The 26459-nt window shown below is 34.8% G+C and overlaps 1 protein-coding gene across 1 annotated transcript; it reads right to left on the bottom strand.

Moving 5' to 3' along the window:
- Positions 1–5200: 5200 nt before the first annotated feature.
- LOC121809816 (uncharacterized membrane protein At3g27390-like) lies at positions 5201–8231 on the bottom strand. Its single transcript, XM_042210620.1, has 9 exons — positions 8043–8231; positions 7858–7966; positions 7463–7658; positions 7252–7385; positions 6661–6949; positions 6474–6580; positions 6213–6387; positions 5700–6148; positions 5201–5622 (listed from the first exon to the last, which is right to left on the bottom strand). The coding sequence occupies exons 1-9, from the start codon at positions 8125–8127 to the stop codon at positions 5400–5402; spliced, it is 1767 nt and encodes a 588-aa protein (XP_042066554.1). The 5' UTR covers positions 8128–8231; the 3' UTR covers positions 5201–5399.
- Between the last annotated feature and the right edge of the window lie 18228 nt (positions 8232–26459).

Genomic DNA, 26459 nt, shown 5'->3' on the forward strand with positions numbered 1-26459 from the left:
AAGTTATGTGGATGCAGACTTGTCTTTCTAATGGTCTTGATGGAAGAAGAAGCACAGGGAATGTATTTACTTGTGCTGGCAATGCTATATAGTGGATTTCGTATTTGCAAGAGACTGTCGTTTTATCTATTATTACATAGGCCAAATATGTAGTTGTCACGCAGGAAAGTAAGGAAATGGTGTGGCTGTAAAGTTTTTTGGGAAATCAAACATTTCACTTTAAAACCAAGCACGTAGAGTTGAAGTATCATTATATTCGAAATTTGTTGGAGATGAAAATCCATCAAACTTGATAAGATATTTGGAAGCACTAGTTAACATTATTCTAAAAATTATTTTTTATGACGTAAATACATGATGATTTGGTTATGAATCTATAATTCAAATTTTATGTTTAAAGTTGTTCTCTAAGTTTTAATGTTTTTTATATTACTTGACCATTTATTCAACTAGCCTTGGTGTCTTGTTACTCGACTAATCAATTTTTTTCAGATTTTGGTTTTGAAAATTCAACTCTTAATTATGTATTTTAATCAAGAGTTCTTATTAGTTTTATTATCTCAATGAACTTATTTTCTCTCTCTCTATGCGAGATCTGGGCTGGCAAGTTTGGGAAATTGCCATCTAACCTAGGTGCAGAAAAAAAGTTTTACCTATTTAGTATTATAATTGCATGACTTTATCCCAAAAAAAAAAAAGAATTCACATCTATAGCAGATAATATTGTAATTTGTTCCATCAAGAAATAGCAATTGGCTAACTTGGAGATAAAATATCGCTGAGTAAAATATAATGCATCAATTTAGTTTTTTTTTTAAACTTACACTCCAAAACTTGAAGTCTATCATTTGATCAACATCTCAAAGTCAAAAGTCAAAGTCAACAAACCAATACTCCTTCAATCCCCAAAGAATATGTACTTTGGGTTTGGTACGGGTTTTAATGCAAAAATGGAAAAGTAAGAGAGAGGTAGAGAGAAAATATAATTAAAGTATTATTAGTGAAGAATGGGTCCCACCTCATTAGAGTGAAAAGAGTTTACAAAATTAGAAAGTGCATATTTTTGTGGGACCAACTAAAAAGGAAAAAGTGCATATTCTTGTGGGACGGAGAGAGTACCATTTATTATGTTTATTCAATTTTATTTTCTAATATGTAGAACATATGTGGAAGGATGTGATCAATTGCTAACTAACTAGTGGTTGATATAATGTTAAGTGGATTATATTTTAAATTTAAATAATTATTAAATAAAATTAAAGGATATTAATGTTAATTCTATGTTATTAAAATTATCCTAAAACTTTAAATTTACGTAACTCTCTCGATTTAAATTATATTTTCGCAAATATATATGAAATTAAAGGTAATTTTATAAGGATTCTAACGAGACTTCAATTGCATATGTTTCTGACGACGTTCGGATGATGAAATTTGATGATTTTTATTTCAGTTTTCGTATATGTTGATAAGCAGATTTTTTATCAACAAATACATCAAAAAATCTCAATATAATGCATGTCATTGTGTTGGTATTTGTATTACACTATGTTGATATAAAAAAATATGAAAATTATGATATAATAACAGAATGACGATCTTACCCTTTTGTTGATATTTTATCTACTATTTATTGAAATTCGTAAGATTTAATCTCATCCACTCATTTTAAAATCTAAGGATGGGGATTTGGTCTTGATTTTGGATTATGATGCTATAAGCAATATAAGAGGATCTGATACGTGGAAATAAGAGGATACGTGGAAATCCAACGTTAAATCAAGCATTAGAATGAGAAAATGCTAACGCATATTACATATACCAAATTAGAATGAAATAATGCTACAATATTCTCTCCATCCTCTATTATATGTTCAAGATTTTTATTTTGCTTCGCCTCATTTTAATTTTACAAAATAGTGAATTTCATATTTTATTAACTCATATTTATTCACATTTTATATAATGTTATTTCTTTCGTCTATTAAATGTTGTCCACATTTGATATGGCACATACTTTAAGAAATGTGAAGAAAGAAATTTGAAAAAGTTAGTAGAACGTGGATTTCACTTTTTATTAGTTTTATAATAATACGTAAGTGTAATGTTTTGGTGGAAAGTAGGGTCCACTTACCAAAAATGGAAAAAAAAACAAATTTGACAATATTTTATGGTCAGATCGAAATGACAGATGTGATGATGTGAATCCAGATATTCAACATTATAGATTACCACGACAGATGTTTGGGGTCCGAGAAGAAGGTGGAGACATGACAAGGAACCAAGACGGAGTTGGAGGTTTGATTCAAACCGGAAATTGCCTATTAAGATAAAGGCCAAATGCCATTCTCAAGGCACCATTTTCTTCATCGTCTAAAGAGTTTCGCGTGAGTACCTTGAACATCTCAATCGGAGCTCAGATGCTGAAGTTATGGCCGTTTTATGAAAGCCGTGCGTGGCTCTAGAAGAAAAGCCAGACCCGGGCGAAATGAGCCGTCAAAAACCTCCAATCGGGCTATGCACTATTTTTTGCGTTTTTCTCCAGAGAATTCGCCCGGCCGAGCATTTTTTCCGGGATGTGACTTTTTGACCAAGACTTGTTTTGCATTTCAATCTATTGTCGGGCTTAGATTAAATGTTAAGGTATGCTTGCTAGTTCTTGTGTTGCTAGTTGGTGGAGTCATTAGGTTGTTGTTTGTGAAAGTAGACATCGAGTTTTATTTCTTGAGTTTCTTATCTAAATCATAAATTCATATTTTCCATCTTTCTATTGTTATATTTCTTGTTTGGGTTGTTGTATATTTTTGCAAAACAAATCTGGGCAACATGTGTTTCTTGAATTCACATGATTCATATTATGTGGACAATATTTGGTGAACGGGTGAAGTAATATATAAAAGTTAGACCAATTCACTTACCTTTTCAACAATTTTTTCCTTTTACATATCTTAAAACCCGGTTAGGGACATATATTGGGGGACAAAGAGAGTATATTATACCCCCTATGTCCCATCTTGATCGATACATTTTTTTCGATACAAAGATTAAGAAATGTGTATTTAGAGGTTACGTGAAGAGGGAATATGAGTATTAAAATAAATAAATTAAGAGGGAGAAATATATAATAGGAGAAAATAATTTTTTGCTATAAAAAAAACAACTCAACTATCGTAGAACATGGGGAGTACTACTTTATATTCCCTTCATCCCACAATAAGAGTCACACTTTGTCATTTTGGTCCGTCCCACAACAAGAGTCACACTTCATTTTTACCATAAATGGTAAGTAGGTCACACATTTCACTAACTCACTTCACTTACATTTTATTATAAAACTAATATAAAAAAGTGGGTTTTATATTTCACTAATTTTTCCAACCTACTATTCTTTACATTTATTAAAACCCTGACCTGAGAGTATTTTTGGGATGGATGGAGCACTAATGATCGCGCACACATAACTAGGCATAATTAGACATGTTACTCCGATGATCGATAGGTGGAGACATTGTGACTAATGAAAGTGAACTCGAACTATATGTAATGATTGAAATAGGGTGCAAAATGACATGAGTATATGGATTCTGTAAGTGGATAGATTGACGCCACGAATGTATGTCAGGGTCTATATGATAAGTTCAACAAATCAAACCAAATATATCAAGTTCTATTTTAAATTATTTCTTTCATCGCTTAAAGATATGAACTTTGAATGACATCGATTTTAATGTACAATTAATAAAGTAAGAGAAAAATAAAGAAAATAATGAGAAATATTTTGTGGAGAATGAGTTCAACAAAAAGTTTTTCTTAAATAGAAGTAGTACATAATTTAAGCCACTAACTAATATGGAAATAATTTGTAATTTTAAGGAACCTAGTGAGTAAAATTTTTAATGTGAAGTGGATAGTAAATGTCAATTAAAACTCTAGTTCTCGTCTACAAATTAGACTGCACCTAGTCTAGGACTATGGCTAAACTAAGATCTAGGAACTAGAACCACAAAACACAACTTAGAAGAATATTCCCCCCCCCCCCCCCCCCCTCCCCCCACACTTTTGCATTAGGGTTCCATAATTGACTAGACTCGAATTTGTTAAAATGTAAAGGAAATTCAGCTAAAACGGATGATTGAATATGTGTCCTACTTTTATATATTAAGCGGATCATTTTTTTTTGGAGTCCCACCATAAGTGAATCATTTTTTTTAGCAAAAATAATACATTTCCTATCTTTTACTTTATTCTATTATCTATTTTATTATCTCTTCACTCGCTCTACTTTTTTCTCTCTCTCATATTTTACATTTTCTGCACGAATTTTTTAAATCTCGTGCCCAGACTAAGTGCCTTACTTATGTCGAGACGGATAAAGTAGTAGTTTTTATAATAAAATATGAATAAAACAGGTTAGTGGAATTTGAGGTATACTTGCTATTGATAGCAAAAGTGAAAATAGACTCTTGTCATGAGACTGACCATAATGACAAAAGTGAACTCCTTGTTGGAACAGAGAAAGTATGGCATCTCTTATCGACTCATTTGCAAGTAATTATACAAACTTTTAGCATTTTGTTATTTTCTTTCCTACACCTTTTTTAATAAAAATATTTGAATTTTATTTTTTTCTTATTTTTTCTTTAAATAAAAAATTAAAGCAAACATTGTAAATTAAAGCTTATGTGGCCGTAAAAATTACACCGATATAATTTTATTAATTAAAAATATAAATTTAAATTCCACATCATCGCATCTACTTCTCTATCTCTTGCAATACTACACAAGCTGCATAAAATTTCGTGCCACCCAAGAAAAGGGTCATCTTCCTTGTAACGGAGGGAGTACTATATCCGTCCATAAAAAATAGACTAATTTTACTATTTTGGAGTGTCCACAAATAATTAGACCAATTTTAAATAAGAAAAGTTTAAAATAAATACTAACCATACACATCATTCTAAGCGTAGACCCTCCCTCTATCTTGATTGGTATATTTTACCAATCGTGGATTATAATTTGTATCATTTGTATGGACGAAAGTAGTACTAAAACTAAAACTAAAACAACAAGAAAAAGGTGAATGGATAAATGTGAGTGATAGTGATACGAGGTGTCTACAAAACGAAGAGCAAAAGCTAGACAACAACAAAGAGAAAAGAAAATGCATTGAAATCATACCAAACTTAATATGGGGCAAAAATAATAGAACAAATATTGTCATATAAACATTCAAAAGAATAAGTATATAAAAGACTTCTATACTTCTCTACCTTTTCTTCATATACATAATTTCAGTATTAAATAACCATATGATAATATACACACACTAAAGAGACTGCATCCTATGTAAATGGGGACTATGCTAACTAAAAGTAGAAACAAGAAGGCATAATTCTCACTCAGACAATATCAATGGAAGCAACTGATCTCGACGACATCGATCCCATCGAGCCATCCTTCTCGTGAGACGAGTTTATGGACCCGTCTTTCACTAAAGGACGGGTAACTGACATCATCGAGCCCCCTTTCCCACCCGCATGAGCCATTAGTTCCTTCACAACGTGACGGTATCTCCTTCTATAAGTCGGAAACTTGGCTACACTTCTATTCATCCCGATCATCCTGCAATTCATCGACAATAGACTCGAATCAATCACACAAAAAATGGCCTTTCATGTACGATGGTTGTTAGTTGTTACCTACGACTGATCCCCTCGATTTGTGCAGCTCGGAGGGCATCATGAGGGACAAAGCTTCCGTTTTCCCAGGATTTAGCACGACCCATTTTGTCACCGAAGAGCAGCACTTTCTCGAGGTACCTTATCTCGCCCTCTTCCAACTGCATCGCCCGTATCTGCTCCTTCAGGACCATGACCGGGTGGAAAAACCAGTCCAGTAGCCTGTCCTGTGGTCGGTTCAGATGGTTCACCTCCGTGCCATCGAACAGAACCAGCCCGTTTGATCCAGATTGAATGGAGTCGAGAAGAGTGTGCAACAACGAGAAACAAGGCAATCCAATCCCCACGACCGGTCCATCAGTTGAGTGTTTCGCTTTCAACCAGTCTGAGAGGTCGGATTGCGTTATCACGCCTGCCTCCACTAGCTTCATTCCCCTCACTTCACACGCCTTCATTATGCTTCCCCATATCTAAGCGCATAGAGCACGGAATTAGCGACAAACATGAAAGGATATCGTTTCAGAGAGGCCTTACCTGAACCATCTTCACTTCTTTTATCGTCTCCCTGACAGATCTCGATGCAGTCAGGGTCGGAACGAGCACTCCATGGGCTTCAGGGAAAATCGACCTAAACCTCTCGTGTATAGACTGATTACGCCCAACAGAAGGCTCTGATGCACTGGATGGCTTCCTCTTCCTATACCGGGGCCTGGTTGTGAACGACACAATTAGTCCGACTGACGGACTTAAAAACACACAAACCTAAACGAAAAGGAAGTGAAATGTTTCAATTACTTTGGAAGTATTGAGCCCTCGCGAAGATAAAGCCAGTCGTTGGTGTACTCATCGAACTCTGCCACCATAGCGATCACATAGGCAACACCTCGTCTGAAGGACCTTTCCTGCAACGGTATATACATAGAGTCACTGGTAAAATGAACCACGAGCGATGACAACAAACCTGTCAAGGTGGAGCACAAACCTGGTATACTACTACAGATGCATATAACCCGACAAAAAAGCTAGTGAATATGGCCAGCAAGATGCTCCCTACAACAACGAGTGGCCACATGATGATCGCCAAGCCAGCAACGGGGATGCAGGCCGTTTCAAGAAAAGGGCCTTCCCGGCTGATGAGATCATGTAGTAGCCGATGCCACCCCTTGAACAGCATATACGGACTCTTTACTATGGCAATAGCCGTGTAAAGAGGGATTTCAACTATAAGGCCCATTAGGCCAACAATGATGCACGCGGGCACATGAATGAACCTGGATGATAGTTTCACAAGAGCACGGGCGTTGATTACTACCAGCAACCAACTTCTTAGAAAACAATCTTAAGAATCTAATACGTCGAATTCATGGTATCTTTCCATCATAAAACATTCACATACTAGTTAACTACGCAGAGTTCTGTAACAAATCATCACTAAAGCAAGAAATTGCCACTGCAACTCGTAAAAGCAAGTTCACCAAGCTAGACGATGGTCATCTAACACACGAATCTCCCTAGCACGCGAACGAAAGTAGCAAGCTGAATTGCAACATCAATGGAAAAAGTTTATTATTACCTCAGAGGCTGCAGTTCATTAGAAACAGGATTTTCTCGAAGCTCCTTCAAGTAGTTCGGGTAAGAATAGTAACACAAGTCAGCAAAATCACGAACAACGGTGCAACTTCCCTTGATAACTCCCCATGTCCCATCCTAACACATCCAAAACCATATCAAAACAATGACAAAACATATCAGATTGAAGGGAAATCATTCAAGTTTAACCATACCACAAGGCAGTGGTAGAATTTCTTCGATTCATCCTCGAGCCTAAAGGCCTCGAAAGACGAAACCCAAGGAGTGAAGAAGCCATACCCTACTCCCACAAGGCAACTACCAGCTATGCTAAGCCCCAACCAAAGACCAAACAGAGCAGGCAATCCCAACAAGATTGCAACTTTGAGGGGGGCATCAAACTTATGTGTTCTATAAACAAAAAAAACCATTAAATCCACCCCAATTAAGAACTAAACACTAAAAATGAATATTCTTGAAAATGCAATCCCAACAAGATTGCAACTTTGAGGGGGGCATCAAACTTATGTGTTATATAACAAAAAAAAAAACCATTAAATCCATCCCAATCAAGAATTAAACACTAAAAATGAACATTCTTGAAAATTACTTGAGAAGGGTGTAAAGAGTCCAGGCAACATGGGCAGGGAAAAGGCCTAAAATGACCCCTAAATTCCCCAAAATCAGAAGCAAACCGGCGATAGGGCCCACCAGCACACCTGAAGCAGTTAATCAAGAAAGTGATGAGCTAGGAAAAACACAAGAGAATTTATGGAATTGGCAAAAAAAACAAACTTTTAAGGGCGCCAAAGCAGAGGACTGCAGAGAAGGTGAGGAGCACATAGAGGGTTTGGAGGCAATCTTGGAAGGTAGAAGGCATGCTGAGATCAAAACTGAATACCAATTTAACATGAAGCTTTCCAAGAAGGTTTGAAAACTCAATCCAACTAATTTTGGAGGAAGAAAGATGTTTTTCTGATATGACAAACGAAAATGTCAAAAACGCCAGCATATATATATTGAAAAATTCAACGGGTCGGGACCCAAAAATGCTTATAAAATTATTTAAAATCTGGAATGGAAAAAAGAGTAATCTTTCTTGCATGGTGTTAAATCATGTGAAAAGTTGTACATCATGAATGACATATTACCTCCGTGCCCAAAAAAATATACTCCCTCCGTCCTATTGAATATGAAATATTTGGAAATTGACACGAGATTTTATATAGCGTTATTTTTATAAGTTAATTATGCGAGATTAAAGTAAGAGGGATGAAAAAGTAGAAACAAAGTTATTTCTATTTTAGGAAACGTTTCATTTTTAATGGGACAGATGAAGTATATTATTTCCTTCTTGGTCCGTCCCCTAAAAATAGAAACTTTCTATCTTAAGAAATTTGAGTATATTATTTCCTTCTTGGTCCGTCCCCTAAAAATAGAAACTTTATCTCTTAAGAAATTTGTTTTCTCTAATGATTTAAGACTCATTTTTCGCTAACACGTTTTTCTTTTTGTGTCTTTCTTATTTTACTAATTTTATATTTCCTCCATTCCACAGTAGTGGAGGCATTTGTTTCATGTACGAATATTAAAAAAATTGTGTTAAGTGAGTTAAGTAAAAAAAGAATAAAGTAGGAAATGAAAAAAGGTAGAGAGATGAAGAGAGAATAAACTAAGTATGAAAAAATATGTTGATTTTTACTAAAAAGGGAAATAACTTCACTATTATGAAATGTACTAAAATGACAAAATAACTTTACTATTATAGAATGGAATGAGTATTAAAACTCTGTGTTATTTAAAAAAATTTATTTTTAAGGGACGAAGAGAGTATCAGTAGTAATACGGATTGGCCGTGTTGTACACGAAATCAAGATTTAAAGAATTTATACAAATAGGATACATTTATTTTTAAGGAACACCCAATGAAATTCAAGTATACAATGATTCATTATTGTACTCCCTATTTAACAAAAAATATTTGACTTGAGCTTTAATTTTATGGCTCTAGTCGGCCAAGGGCCCAATTAAATATTCACATTGGTCGTGGAAACCATCATGTAAAAGTTTGACCTCCTACCTCTTTTCTTCTACAACTGTACTTGTCTTCTTATTTTGAAATTTTCTTTAAATGTTTTATCTTTTTAATAATATAAGTTCATAAATAAGAGGTCAGAAATAGAATTTCTAATTGCATCTAAATTACATATAAAAAAATAACACTATCTTTGAAAGCATGATGGGTGTGTTATATTACTAATTCACCTTAAATTTGTTAATTATAATTAAATGATAGACATAAAATTTTCAAATTAAGGGTTATGATCATTTAATCCCAAGTATCAATAAGTGTCAATTAACAACCAATTAGTTATAACTAATTTTTAAAAAATATCTCATAATTTTAAATGCACATAACTATCTCAATTTAAATTAGTTTTTCACACAACATATATCAAATTAAAGATAGTTATATAAGGATTTTAACGAGATTTCACTTGCATATGTTTCGATGTCAAAATTTGAAAAAATTTGATTTTTTTTTGTATTTTTCATGAAACAGTTAATGTCAATATAGATATCATAATATGTCAACATAATACATATAAAATGTTAATTCAAAATTGTGTTGACATATTCAAGGCATCATATTAATATGTTTAATAAAATATATTGACATTTTGATCAAAAACCCTAAATTTGGTAGATATTTTCATCTTTTTAAATTTAAATAAGTAATAAAACGAATTTACACATGGCAAATTATAGACCACTTGATCTCTAAAGGTCATATAATCTCTTATTAGTTGTGGTTAGCAATTTGGGTAGAGTTAGCAATTGATCACATCTCAATTTTGATGCATCTGCAACATTAATTGTTCAAGCTTGAAGCTTAGGATCGTCGGTGATCGGAAAACTGCCATTCATAATTCAATTGAAAAAAGCCTAGAACTTCCATAGTTCAAACACATATCTAGAATAAGAATACTTGTATAATTTCATTGCTTGGATGCGTACATTTCCTCCTTCAAGTAGTAAGAACTTCTGTGTGATGCCGCTTGTTCATCGATGATGTTGCATAGAGATCTCTCCCCAATTCTTCCAATTTGTGCATATCGTCGAAGTGCTTAAAGGTTGCATAACATAACTATTTTGACACAGAGTTGTTAGAGAGCTCGTGATCAACAATAACCGGAGAACAACCATTGAGAATTCACTCGAAAAAGAGCTACAAATGTTATGACCAAATATTCGATTGAAAAGTTAAAAAAATTATTATTTTAGTCCTATACTCCCTTTCTCTCCTAAAAATAATTTTTTTAAACGCCACGGATTTTAATGCACAATTAGTAAAATAAGAGAGAGATGGAAAGAAAAAGTGTTAGAGTATTGTTAGTGGATAATGAAACTCATCTCATTAGAGAGAGAAAAGTTTACTTAAATAGATTTGGTCTATTTTTAAGGGACATACTACTAAATAGCAAATGTGGTCTATTTTTAAATGACAGATGGAGTATAAAATATGACTCGCATTCCACTAACTTTTTCTACCATTTTCTTTTATAAAATCAAACAATTTCTTAAAAATCAAGCCGGTAAAAAATAGTACACCTATTGACGGACGATGGGAGTATAATTTTCTACTCACTCTGTCCCTTAAAAATAGACCACATTTGTCATTTCAGGATGTCCTTTAAAAATAGATCAATTCTATTTAGGAAACTTTTTTCCTCTCTAATGGGGTGAGTCTAATTCTTCACTAACAATACTACAATCACTTTTTATTTTTAGCACTCTTTTACTTTACCAATTATACCTTAAAACTCATATTGTTTTAAATATTTTCTATTTTCTAAGGACAGAGGGGGTATTAAATAATTTATAAAAATTGATGTGCAGTTGGACCACTACTCCTTTATACTCCCTCCGTTCCACAATAGTAAAGTCACTTCTTTTCGGCACGGAGATTAAGAAAGAGATATTAAATATATTACGTGAAGAGATAATAAAGTAGGAAAGAGAGAAAAGTAGAAAGAATAAAGTAAGAGAGGGAAAAATGTTGCTTTTTATTGAACTAGTGTTAACACCCGTGCTATGCACGGACCAAGGAATTTTGTAAATAATTTTAAAAATATATCATTATATACAATTTATAAAAAAAAAGAGAAGAATGGTCCTAAACTAAAATATATATTTCCTATTTGAAATAAAATTTAATATATTTGTAATTTGTAAGAAGAAACAAAAATTACTCACACAACTTAGATTTTCAATATACATAAATTTAAGACCACACTATGGAGAGGCAGAGAAAGTAGCCGAGAAAGAGGAAGAGAGTTTGTGTACATTTGTTTAGTGAAATCTTAGAGGTAAGCTTAGTTAATGTAAATAGCAATTGTGCATGAATTAATTTTACACCAACATATTATTATTATTATTAGTTCTAAAGCATAATTTTTAAATAAAGCATAAGAGGAGAATTGAATAAGAAGTATGAAATTAGGGATGTTTAAACCATAATTGAGATAGATTTTGGGATAAAATCTTGTGGAGAATTAGGCTGTGTATTCTGCCGCCCCCTAGTTTGAATTATTAAGCATGTTTAGACAGGTTAAAACTTTGGTTTAACAATTTTTATAATAACTCTGATGAGTCTAGAGGTTTTCTGTTTTTTTATGGAGAATTTAGGAGTTCGTTTACTGTATGTATAAATTGTTTGAACCATATGACCATAAACTGTCGAAATTCTGATAAACTGCCTTATTTTCGTACGTTTTATCATAATTATTCTGGGTACTTGAACTAGATATAAAATCGAATAAATAATTTTTAAATTAACTATATGGTGTCCAGGTGTTCTTGGAATTTTATGATGAATTAAAGAGTAGAAATACCATTTATAAATATTGTTTAGAAAATACTGCCAGAAACTGTCTGATTTTGGTAGTATGTGGGAAAACGAGAATATCTCCCAAACTATTAGGAGTCTTTAAGTGAATCTTGTTGTATTGTAAATTAGACTTCTATTGGTATATTAATATGTTAAGCCAAACCTCTAAATGTTTCCGAATGAATTAATAGCAGTAGGTAAAATGTTGGTCCAGTGCAGTAAGGATTAGAAGCTAAAAGAATAATAATGGAAATACTTTATGTTTTATATCTAGGATGTTAAAATAAGGATAATGAAAAGAGTTTAGCTTATAGTAATATTTTTCTTTATCAATTAAATGTGTACTAATTGTATAGGATCAAGGAACGTAGATCGGGAATCAAGAGCTAGTATTTGACCAGTTGACCTATCGTGATAAGGTGTGTATAAATCACACTTTTAGTTTTACATGTGTTATGTGGTTGATTGTTATATGTTGAATTGGAGTGAATTATTGGATTATAAGGTGTGAAATTGATATGATCATAAATTATTTGATTTTGATGGTCGAATATGATATGAATATTTGATTGTTGAAATGGACATGTTTGTTAGATATATTGGATAATTTGATGGAATATGATATGGATATGTTATTAGTGCAAAGGATATGTTTATGATACCGATTATGTGAATCATTGGATTAAAGAGGATCTGTGGCGGTTTTGCCATGGATCTGAAATCACAGTGGATATATTGGGACCTTCGGGTCGATCATATTGGGACCTTCGGGTCAAATCATATTGGGACCTTCGGGTCAAACATATTGGGACCTTCGGGTCAAATTACAGTGGGACCTTCGGGTCAAATCATAATGGGACCTACGGGTCAATCATATTGGAAATCTCGGGCAGATACCGTGCTTGACTGTTACAGAATAATAAACTGAATAGAGTGGCATATGCATATGAATATGAAATGGTTTGTTTTTAAATTATGTTATATATTGTTTCTGATTATATGTATTGATAAAAGAATATGCTTGATGTTTGTATCATGTGAGATTAAAGGTGGAAATTTATATATACTGAGTTGTGGCTCATATAAACCACTAAATTTTTCAGGAATAAGACAGCAGTAAAGTTTTGACTGACGTGGGTCATAGGAACTCCACGTGTTATCAGGTTCGGCGGCTGACGCATATTGGCAACCTTCTCCTCCTCATCATTTTGCATGTAGATAAATGTATAGTATATAGAGTGGTGAGAAGGTTCCACTACTGTGTAGAATGTTTTGAAATATGTCCTGGATAAATGTTGAATTTTAGAATTATATAATATGGGTGTTCTATGAATTAGACACGTGTATTGATTGCTTTTATGATAAGAGATTTATTTTTTAAAAGAGTATACGTCAGAGGGGTTGAGGTGTGACAGATACAGTAAGATATCTTAGTTATTGCAGGTTGTACTGTATATTCTGATTGTGATAATTTGAGTTTGTTTCTCCTACTTGGTTTTTGTTGCTCACTCATCATCTGAGTTCATTTACTAATTATGTTCATGATTGATTCATTAAGATATCTGAGTGATTGCAAGTTGTACTGTATACTATACTGATACGGGCTGGCAAATACTTGAGTTCTTAATGGATCGACCCTGCTTTTAGCACTTCCTCAATCTATCACACACCATGTGTATGAAACATTTATCCATAATCCTATTTCTGTATGATTTATGGAGTGACCTATGTTTTAACCCTTGCACATTCTCATGTTTCTAATAATATGCTGCATTAAATTTGTATTTCTATTTATTTAAAAGCATGGATTAGAGATATAGTGTTTTATGTCTTGTAATTTGCTAAACTGTTTCCCGGCCCATCTATGCTGACCTTCTACACCGACCCATGCACGACCTGCAGGAAACAAAACAAAAACTAAAATTAAAAACAAAAAGTAAATTCAAACTAGCAAAATAATTCGTTGAAAGAATATTTGTTACTAGCAGGTCTCGCGTCTCCGTGGCAAACACATTTGTGGTGGCTCTTATTCGAACTATGGATGTGCTAATGCCAAATACTTTAGTAGGAAGTATAAGGAAGACATTCGCATTTTCCCCGGGATGAGCATTGATCAATTCATTGAAAAGGTGCATCAAGACATGAAAATCACAATCAACTCGGGAAAAGTGAAACGTACTATCAAATATGCACGTTCTTTCATTGTGTCTGACTTGATACAACAATACAAAAGATTGCATGAGTACAAGGCATAATTGTTAAGGGCGAACCCGAGTAGTACTCGTATTGGCTACCCGACCACTAGATGACGGAAATTAGAAATTTAAGGCTATTTGCATAGTATATGAAGCTTGTAAGACATCATTCAAACTTCATTGCAGACGCATTGTTGGCCTTGATGGGTGTCATCTCAAGGGACAAGCAAGGGGTATTCTCCTGACCGCCATTGGTTTGGATCCAAATGACCAAATATTTCCCATTGCATTTGCTGTTATGCAAATTGAGAATACATATACATGGAGTTGCTTTATGAGGCTTTTGGTAAAAGATTTAGAGATTACTGATTCCAGCAGGTGGACCTTTATCCCAGATAAGCAAAAGGTATAATTATTGTTTATACTTCGTTTTATATTTAGGACTATATTGACAAATATTCTAATTTTTCTTTCGTAGGGACTTACAATGCAATTAAGAACTGTTTTGTGGATGCGGAACACCGAATGTGTGTATGGCATATGCACAACAACTTTAAAAAGCAGTTCCCTTGCAGTACATTAGAAGATAAAATTTGGGAGGCAGCAAGATCGAGTAATTTCACAGCTTTGAGAAAGCAGTGGAAGAAATTAAGGACACAAATGAGGGAGCATACAAGCGGTTGATTGAACACACCAACAAGAAGAACGAGAGTCGTGCTTTCTTTGGATTTCATGCAAAATGTGATATCCTCGTGAATAACATTTCAAAATGCTTAATAGAGTATTGTTATTTGCTCGTGAGAAACCATTGCTTGGGATGTTGGAGTGTATCATGATGTACATGATGGATAGATTCACAATTAGAATGAAGTTTGCTGCAAGGATAGAAGATTGTTTTGGTCCGAAGATAAGAAAGTTTATTGAGAAATTGAAAGAGAAGACATGATTTATCAAGTAAACACGGAGTGGAATGAACAATTTGTGGTTGACTTGAGGGATAGAAGATGTAGTTGTCGGATATGGATGCTCACAACATCCCGTGTCATCATGCAATTACAGCCATAGATATGGCATGTGAGATGGTGAATCAGTTTGTGGATACTTGTTACTCAAAAGAAAGTTTAAAAAAGGTTTACCAACCAATTATTTATCCACTTGAAGGTCCCAACTTATGGCCCAAGACGATGGAGCATGTTGTCATTCCACCTGAAACCACCAACCTTCCTGGCCATCCAAAAGGAGCAAGACATAAAACATCCGAAGAGAGAAAGGAAATACACAACAAAAAGGCCAAAACAAAAAAGGTAAATATGTGAGTTATCACATGGAACGCAAAAGATGTCTAGGAGTGGGATGATGCCTGATTACACATGTCGTAACTGTGGTGAAAAGGGTCATAACAAGAGAAAATGTCCTCAACTCCATCCTCTTGAATCAGAACGTGTAGTTGAAGCTAGCACCCCCAAAGATGCACAAGGTAGTTACTTTTTCTATTCAAAACTTTCTTACTTATATTTAACAAGTATAAACCATTGTAATTCTATGTTATGCACAAAATGCGGGAAAAAGCGTAGGCGTAACCGTCCACAACATTGTAGTTTGTGTTATCAACCAGGTCACAAGAGGTCACAGTGTACAAGTACGGTTGCTGCTATGCATAATAATCCTACTTTTTCAAGTGTGGCAGTTGCATCTTCACGTGGGCAAGCTGCTTCCTCAAGTGTGCCGGCAGTTCCATCAAGCGTATGGGCAGCTTCTTCATGTGTAGCAGTTGCATCTTCAAGGGACAGGTTATTTCCTCAAGTGTGACGACAGCTCCATCAAGCGTACCAACAACTTCTTCAATTGTGGCAATTGCATCATCAAGGGGGCAGGCTGCTTTGAGAACTTCCTCAAGTGTGCCGACAACTTCATCTAGAGTACATGAGAACCTAAGAATATGATTGTATTTTTTTCTAACTTTTTGTGGTGGTTCGTTGGTGCTATGAAACTTTTCTAACTTTTGTATGCATTCAATATTGTGTAAAACTTTTATACATTGGAATACATGTTCACTATCAAATTTCTGTTCAATTTATTAATTTGCTTCATCATTTTTTAGGTTGATGGTTGAAGTAAATTTTACTCAAACAACTAATGTTTTAGTACGTATTAATGAGATTAATTTATAAGATAATTTTTTGTCCAACAAATAAAGAGAATTTCCAGTTATGTAACAAAAATAATTTATAAATTTTTTAATGTTAAATTTAGTAAGTTAATTAAATTCATAATTAAGTCATAAATTATAGTCAAATTAGATTTGAGGTTTAACTGAGGTGTTAACTTTGGGCTAAAATATAATATTTGAGACGAAAAGATAACAGACTTAATGTAAGGGACCAAATTTTTTTTAAGGTAAAATATAAAGGACCAATTATGGAGTTTGGTCAAACATTTAATATATGCTGTATGACTTAATTACCCACTAAGAGCATCCACAATAGCGGACGTCCCGAACGGACATCCGGCCGGCGAGCGGCTCGTCCGTCGATGACGTCCACTATAGGGACGGACGAGCGCACGACGGACTTCTCGGACGGACAAGAGGTCATGCGCGGACGTCCGTCCTCTCGTCCGCTATGTGGTGAGTCGACGGACGTCCCGACGGACATCCATTTTTTATTTTATTTGATTTTATTTTTTCAAAAGCCTACCCCGAAGACTGTTAGGCTCTGATGGATATGCACGGGACGGTGCACGAGTTTTCCGGAATGTTGGGAAGCATAGATTGTATGCATTGGGAGTGGAAGAACTGCCCCACTGCCTGGAAAGAGATGTTCACGACCGACTTCAAAGGCAAGAATCCCACAATGATACTCGAAGCCGTAGCTGATTACCGCCTATGGATTTGGCATGCGTATTTTGGGGTAGCCGGGTAGAACAACGACATCAACGTCCTCCAGTCATCGCCCCTTTTCAACGAGCAGTGCATGGGCGTTGGTCCGGCCATCAATTTCGTCGCCAACGACAATCAGCACGATATGAGATACTATTTGGGGGATGAGATATACCCTAGGTGGCCCGTCTTTGTGAAGACGATCAGATGCCCAACAGATCCAAAGAAGATCTACTTTGCGCAACGACATGAGGCGGTGCGCAAGGATGTGGAGCGGGCATTTGGTGTGCTCCAAGCTCGATGGGCGGCGGTGAAGGTTTCAACACGTTTGTGGTATGCAGACTACATTGCTGAATGGGGATACCTCATGCGGAGGCCGAAAGGGTCCGTGCATTTGCCGATCTTCAACAACATCAAGCCCATATTCGACTCCAACAAGATATAATTGAAGAGTTATGAGCGCGGAGGAGTGCACGTTGAATTTTTTTTGAACTATGTAATTTTTTTTATTGAAATATGTATGTTTTTTTTTGTTTAATGAAATTATTATTATACCTTCTCCGTCCGTATTCGTGTCGAAATTTTAATTCCGTATTTTTGAATTTGTTTTTTTATTGGTATTGTGCTAGGCTATTGAGATGTCCTTGTGCTAGGCTATTATTGTGCAGTGGAATGTCCTTATGACATGACAGAAGGTGTTTTTGAGATGTCATAGTGTTAGGCTATTGTGATATCCGTCCTATTGTGGATGTTTCTCATTTACCATTCCTTGAGAAAATGTAGTGAGGCTAAAATGAAATGGTGTTTCTTGGTTGGTACTAACTAGTAAAGTTGTTTGCTTTCTCATTTAACATTCCTTGCTATTTGTTATATGGTGTTTGATTGGTCCATCGATAACAACCCATCAAGTATGTTGATTTGTCCCTTTTACCCTCATAATTTGCAAATTTAAATAAATAAAATTTTAACTCATATTTTTTTATTTTTAGAATTTCATATTATTAAAATTCAATAAAACCAACTAATAAATAGTTTAATAAACCAGTAATTATATTCCATAGTTCTCGTTAGTATACATTAAATTATATTTAAATAAAATAGATTCATTAAATTGGGCTAATTTGTAAGAGAACCAACTAATTAAATTAGGTTAAAATCATCCCATCTCCAATCTCCATCGCATTCCCTGCGCCTCCTATCGCTCTGCACGTATTTTTTTTCTTCAATGTTTTCTCTTCTTGTAGTATTTTTTGCCTCTTCCTTCCTCTTTCTTATGGTGAGAGCATCCACTATAGGAGGAGGGGGGGACGAAAATCTGGGGCGAGGGTGGGGCGGTAGTGTAACGCCCGTACTTTTAAAGTACTAAATTAAAGCATGTCATGAAATAATTAATATAAAATATTTATGTATGCTATGTTTCTCGTTAAAATGTGCTTTGGAAAATAGTATGGTTTCTATGTGATGATGTGATTTTTTTGGAACGTCCCCTTTTTTTTATGAACTTTGAGAGACATGTTGAAGGTCTCGTTGGAAGAATGACGACGATATTGCTATATTTAGCAAGACGAATGAAATACGTGGAGATGAATATTTTTTTTTGGAAGACGATGTGCGTAAATCGAGGAATGGTTGAAGGGATTATATTTGGGACAACACCAAATATAAGTTGTGCCGTTAAACGTACTTTTTTTTTGGTTGTGTAGAACGAGATAACCAAAATTAATAAAGACCCGTGAATTTTAATTATCGAAGGAAAATACGAAAATATAAAGTATGAACTTATTTTGGGTTTTTCAAAATAAATTAGAGTCCAATTATTTACAAAATAGTTTGGATCCTAATTATGTTAAAGCCACCAAATAATAATAGTATACCAACTTGGGCTTTCAATAATATAAGCCCAAAACCAATTTAATTAATGCTTGAGCCCAACAAGCATGGAATTTAATTAAATCAAGCCCAAACCCCTTTCCCCCGTTCTCTTCTTCTTCTTTTCTTTCTCCTTATGGCCGACGGTTTCCTTCTCAAAGAGGAGACTCTCCATTTTCTCCACCTCTCCATCTTCCTCATCAATGCTACCATCCAAGAGCCACCACCACTCCTCTTTAATCCATTCTCGGACACTTCACATTACACAACAAAGAAAAAAAAGAAAAAAAAGTGAGAGGAGCCGAGAAGGAGATTGCCGAGAGGAAGGGAGGAAGTTTTGGCTACCATCTTTTGTGTTTCTTCTACCAAATTCAACCATTTTGGAGGTATAATTCTTTCCTATCACCAAGCATGAGATTATTATAGCCTTGCATATTTGTTTTTACACCTTCGTATTCCATAACCCAACTAAATAACATCAACTAAGAATCAACCAAACGATCGCCGTACGTAACCAAAACTACGAAAGAACTTAATGAATCGAGTATTCCACCCCTACTTGGACTGACAAATGCACCTGCAGTATTTATGGACTTAATAAATCGAGTATTTCACCCCTACTTGGACAAGTTCGTCCTGGTGTTCATAGATGATGTGCTGGTTTACTCGAAGAATGAAAAAGAACATGAGGAGCACCTAAGGATCACGCTGGAAACACTAAGAACGGAGAAGTTGTACGCCAAGTTCAGTAAGTGTGATTTCTGGCTAAAGGAAGTAAACTTTCTGGGGCATATTGTGACGGCCGAAGGGATTCGAGTTGACCCCGCAAAGGTGAAGGCCGTACAACACTGGAAGGCGCCAAAAACCCCAAACGAGATTCGGAGTTTCCTTGGTCTGGCAGGGTACTACCGGAGATTCATTGAAGGATTTTCTAAAATCGCAAGGCCGATGACTCAACTGTTAGGGTTAGTATACTGAAAAGCATGCTTCGAGCGAGTTTGCGATGTTTCGAGTAAGTTCGCACGAATAAAACGTTGCTTGTATACGGAAAAACTCTACAATCCACTTTTGACCCGATTCAGTATTATTCGAGTCGTTTGCACGAATAGAATCAGTATATTATTACATTATGTTTGCTTGTGCGTTTATAAGATGTTTTATAAACATTTAAATGCATAAGAAGTAAACAAAGCCTAAGTCTTTTGCTTAGTAGACTGGTTGTGGGCATCGTCCACTTTAAGGTACTACAGTCGGTTCTAAGCAATGCTTTGCAAAAGAAAAAGAAGAATTTCACAACCTAGATAGGCTTTGGCTACCTATCGTGAAAGGTTGCAATGTCAGTCCGATTATTTCTAAGCCTTATTGAAATAAGATGACGTTGGTGTGGTATAGCACTGAATGGATCTAACAACAAGACGAGTCTTTATGCTATCTACTGAAAGACGAGGTCTTGATAATTAATTTCTTAATCTACATACGCTAGCATTGAGCATACGACATTGAGTATCTACTACTTTGACTTACCAAAGGTGCGAGTTTTTCGTCACCCAACGATCCAGGTATATTGGGTAGTGGTGATCATTATCTAGTGGTGCTAGGATTGCTATTATGTTGAATCGTGCACGAGGTGAGTCTCGTTTGATAATGTCCTCAAGAGGAGCTTGAACAAGGTTTTATTATTCGGAAACTGGCCAGTTGGAGTTTTATCACTCTATGAATAATAAATAAGTGTTTCTTGCTAAGTCTACTCTTGGAATTAATAAGATGTTAATTAATTAAGTCCATAGCAGACTTTAATTAATTAATGGGCATTTATATCTTAAGCGCGGGAAATAAATAATAAACAAAATGGAAACCCGGAATACTTATAATTTCGGATTTGGATGGGGAGTTCAATATTACTTCTGTAGTGGTTGCTCGTAATATTCCAATATAAGCTTGTATTAAATTGTGGGTTCAATTTAATTAGTAAAAAGCTAATTGGGGGAGCCCATATCCAAAACCTTCCATAGATCCCTGACTGGGTCCAATATGAACTATTATAAATAGGAGAATAAAAGAGACAGAAAACACAATTTTTAGAGAGTTAATTTTCGTCCCCTCTATTATTAAGTGGAGCTCGAAAATTCTCTTAGTTTCTCCTCCGTGAGTTTTTCAGCTCTCCTCCGTGAGAAAGATCTGTCTTCTTTATTCGAGTCCTAGTGTTTCGATAAGATCAGCCCACCCTGATGTCGAGATACAGTTCGGGACACCAGTCAGAAGATCTGTGGTCTAGTATTGAAGATCATCGTGGAGAAGGCGCAAGTAATCGACGATTCTTTGGAGAATCAACGAGGTAAATTGGCTAACTCCGTAGAATTCATGTTTAGGATTTATATTCTATGAGCATGAATTATTTGCGTTCTAGCATGCAATTCTGTGTTAACATGTGAATAGATTAATTCCATAATCGGTCAAATAGATCCTACGTCTGATTTATTTGTTTGTACAAGTCTTCCGCTGTGCAAGAGGCTCCAAAACCCCAACAATTGGTATCAGAGCCAATTTTTAGCTCTGATTATGTGGATTAATTTCATGTTATGTGATTTGGTAATGCATGTTTTTATGCGTTTGTGCGTGGATTGTCCAAATATGATTACATGAAAATATTAATCGATATATGCATGTTTAATATATGTAATCATAGCGCTGCACTTATTGGAGAAAATCAATGTATACGTGTTTTCTCCTAACATGTAATCATTATTCTCGCATATAATAATTACATAAATAATCATTGCCTTACGTGAATTTACATTCCAAGTCGGCAATTCAAGAATTTCGTTGCGATACCGCGTTGATACAGCAGCGACGACAGTTCTTGGCTACCGGAGGCGTTAGACAGCAGCCGCTGAGACGAGCTACACTGTCACAACAGCGTCGACGGGTGCGGTAGCGACGTCGCAGCAGCGACGACGATGTACCTGCAGTGACGGCTGCGTGAGACGGAAAGGGAGCAGTGACTGAGCTTGTGTGCTGGTCGAGACTGCTCACCTGGTGGAGCGCAACGGCTGCGGAGTTCTGGGCAGCAGCGGCTGCGTAAGCGACGTCACAGCGGTGACGACGACGCAGCGGCAACGACGGTGACGGGGCAGCGGTGGCCGTGGATTCAGTGGGAGTCCAGCCGAGCCATATTACGGTTTCGTCCTATGCGCGACGTTCGCGCGACGTCGCATCGCCTCGTTCCGTGACTTCGATTTCCAAAAATTGATTAGGGTTTTTCCTTGGATTCAATTTTGGAAATAATTCAAGATAAATATGGAAATAAGATTTGAATATATCTTTTGTGGATTTTATATATTATGTGAGATTTGATTATGAATCAAATCATGGATTAATTAGATTCTTTCCTTATTTAATGGATTTATTTGGATTTTATTCCTAGATTAATCCTAGTTATATTTGGAAAATAATAATATAATTTTTTATCTATATCCTATGGATTTATTCCTAGATATATCCTAGTTGGATTTAGATAATGATAATATTATTTTATTCTTATCCTATGAATTTATATGAATTTATTCATAGATAAATTCTAGATGGATTTGGACAGTGATAATATAATATTTTATTCTTATCTTATAGATTTATATGGATTTGTTCCTAGATAAATCTCAGATAGATTTGAATAATTATAATATAATGTTATCATATTCTATGGATTTGTATAGATTTACTCCTAGATAAATCCTAGATCAATTATGATAAAGATTTATATTAATTTATTTTATCCTATGGATTTAAATAGATTTAATTCTATTAAGACAAATCCTAGATGGATTAGAATAAACATTAATCCAAGTTATCCTTATCTTATGGATTTATATCCTAGATAGATTGGGATAAAGATAATATATATAAGAAAATCCTTATTTAATTGGATTTAGATAAACTTATTTATCTTAGAAATCCTAAGTAATGTATGATATATTCTAGATATCTATTCTAAATAGAATTAAGATTTGTATAAATCTTGGTTGGTTGGATTTTATTTATCGTATGGATTATGATGGAATCGTTTCTGTCTAGCAATATCCTAGAACGATTTAAATAATGATAATCTTAGATCAACGCCATCTTGAATTGAAGGATTTGATTTTATCAAAATAAAATCTAGAATGATCCTAAATGGATTTAGATAGTTAACACTATCTTGATAAATCCTAAATGATTAAGGATAATAATTATCCAAGATAAAACATAATTATTTAATAGAATCTCCCTTGACTAGATTAAATAATTATCATTAATTATCCAGTGTGTTTAAATGTCATGCATTAAATGGATTTATCTGTTTATTTGGTGTTTATCCTTGTAAATGGATTATCTGCTTTATCTGCTTATGTGATAATTATGCAAAAACCATATAAAATATCTAAGCGATAATTACAACAAGTGCGTTGTATATGGTCTCCATCAATTGGTCTGCAATTTATGAAGCTTTTTTTCTAATATTATCGCCACCTGCTCTGTGGGGACAATAATCCTAAGAAATAGCGAGTTCATGAGGGCGGATTTCTCGAAAATAAATAGTATGAACTAAAATGTGGTTTCCAATATTATCGCCACCTGCTCTGTGGGGACAATAATCCTACGAAACTGCGAGATTCAGAGGTTCACACAGAATTTATGAGATAGCTTGATCTTGTTAGCAGCACATGAGCATTGTTATGGGAGTGTGTTGTAGAAATGAGACTCTGTAATGCTAAATTCGGTGGTCGTGCTTAGGCAACATTAGGCGGTCATGCCACTCTGTGGTCTCTGGACTATTCGTCGGTGTTGTGACCAGTGAAATTGTAAGATTTTAATGCGTATTGACTTCCTCTGGAGGGTACAAAATTTTAATTTTACAGTTGCAAGATACATAATTATTTTGTGGTTATTTGCGATTATGTATTGAGCATGAGTATGTGATAATAAGTTTATTTGCCAAATCTTCATTATGTCATTTATATTTTGTCTGCGATCTTAAAGGTATAAACTCGAATGCCAAAATTATGTAGACTGGAAATGTAAATGGATAAGATTCTCATCGCTAAAACTGGGGAGTTTATACTCAATGATTCATGTCCTCCATTTCCTCGGCATAATTCCACGAAGATTGTTCGAGAATGCTTTTTGCATGTACTTGACGAGTTCTTTAAGGAATACGGTCAAGCTATTTTCTTATAAGTAGCATGACAAGTCTTGGTTATTGACGATGAAAGATGGATATCAGTAGAATCTGTCAAGATGATTCGATAGGAATATCCTAATGGGACAGAATATTTTGAGGAATCGTTTGATCACTCAAATAGTTTCTGACTCAAGTCATCGCCAGGAGTAATAAGAAATGACTAAAAGAAGGTTTAACCAAAAAATAGAAAACCTTCAGAATATTAGTCGTTATATTACTATTAGAGGAAAGTAACATGATTGATGACAAATTCATCAAGGCTGCAGTTTTCCTAAGTCCTAGTTCATTTGAACAAAAGACTAGATGTGGAAATAGAAGAGTCTGATTATTCATCAAAGTTTGTTTAAAGCGAGTGCAGATGCTTTGTAAGTTGGATTGACCTCTTTTAAAGAAGGACAATGACTTACATGACAATGCAACTTCTAAGTAAGAGATCTTGATCCAATTAGGCTTTTGTTGCAGTGGGAGCTTATAATGCTCAATTATTGTTTTATGGTTGATGATTAAGGCATCATAGTATTGAAACAATATAAGTGCAACAAGATTGAGTATGAAATAACACACCAACTTCTTAAACAATGAATGATAAAGTATTTATGGCTCTTAGTCTTAAGGCCAAGAAAATACTTAGCTATTGTTCAAACTGATCTAGACTATCAAGATTTTAACAATTTGTTTGTTAAATAGATTGAAAGTCGAGAATGTCTATTCGATGCACTATGAGTTAGAATCATTTGATTCAGAATAATTATAGAAGTGCAACGTAGAAAGACTAGCAAGTCTCAATGGTTTACACCAATAAGAAGACGAGCAAAGCTTTATGATCAGTAGTGGGAGTCTAATCTCCATTAACGAATCCAAGCATTCTTTAAAAGAATGGGATAGTTATGTAAGAAGGAATCGAAGTCTTTCTAAGACAAGTTTGATCAAGTGATGAGTTGCACTCATGAAAATCTTATCATTGATGGGATAAGCATTAGATATAACGAGATACTCCTTAAAGAAACTACCATCATCAGTACCTTCTACAAAACACGAGTTGTGGACTAGAGTGACTCTAGTCTAGCACATCTCAAGGTGTAATGTTGTTCCAACGCATGTTGGAAAGGTATCCAAGTAATTGGAGTTGAGTACTGAGGTATGTTTTAAGGTTGTCCCAAATGATGTAAGATTATAAGTTCTGTAATCTTCAAAGATATAATTCTTGTATGAAGATCAAGAATAGAACTAAAAGCCTAACAGCGTGATAACTCTCAGGACATAGAGAGATATCGGATTTTCCATATTACCAAAGAGTCATACCATTAGAAACTTTTGCACTAATAAAATCAACTTCAACACCTAAGATTGTCAGAACAATGTCGTAGTGGGAGCGTTCCCAGGAACATGACAAGTTCATGGGTCTAAGAGTGTCGAAAGACTCGGTCTTAGATTAACTTGAACATAATTGCTTTAACTACAATGTATAATTGGTTCATTTGGATATTCATCCTTGGAAAGGTGATAGATTACAAACTACAATCTTAGATAGACAACATGTTTTACAAGACTTGCAATACTACCTACAAGCTGTGTCAGTCAGTGGGAGCTAGTACATTTGCAAGTGTAAATGTGGATCTCAAATGGCTAGACAATGACAATGGGCTATGCCCAAAGAGAAATATCATCTTCTCGCTGTCGTTGTGCCAAGATTTGTTCGATCCTATTATCTATCAGCGCTTACATAATTAGAATGTATGTATCATGATTGTCAAGACAGCTTTCTATTAATAGAAGTCTTGAAGAAATCATCTACATGGAACATCCTAATAGGTATGTAATAGAGGGCAAGAAACACATGATTAGAAGCTTATGAAGACCTTTGTGGTCTTAGGCAAGCATCTAAATCAGAGATAAGTGTTTTGTCGAGATTGTCAAATGTTTGGAATTTGACATGTGCTCTTTAAGTGTGTAGTAAGCACAAGGAAGTTGAAAGTGCATTAAATATAGTATTATTGGTACTCTACGATGATGAAATCTACAAAAGTTGCAAACAACTAAGATTGGCATCTAGCGTAGGAAACTGGTTGTCTACCCAGTTTAAGATAAAGGATTATAGACAAACTAATTACATTCTAAGCAACTAAGTCTTTAAGATTGCTAGAAAGAATGTTGAGATTCT

The sequence above is a fragment of the Salvia splendens genome, chromosome 6, assembly GCF_004379255.2.
Source record: "Salvia splendens isolate huo1 chromosome 6, SspV2, whole genome shotgun sequence".
In the NCBI taxonomy this organism is placed as follows: Eukaryota; Viridiplantae; Streptophyta; class Magnoliopsida; order Lamiales; family Lamiaceae; genus Salvia; species Salvia splendens.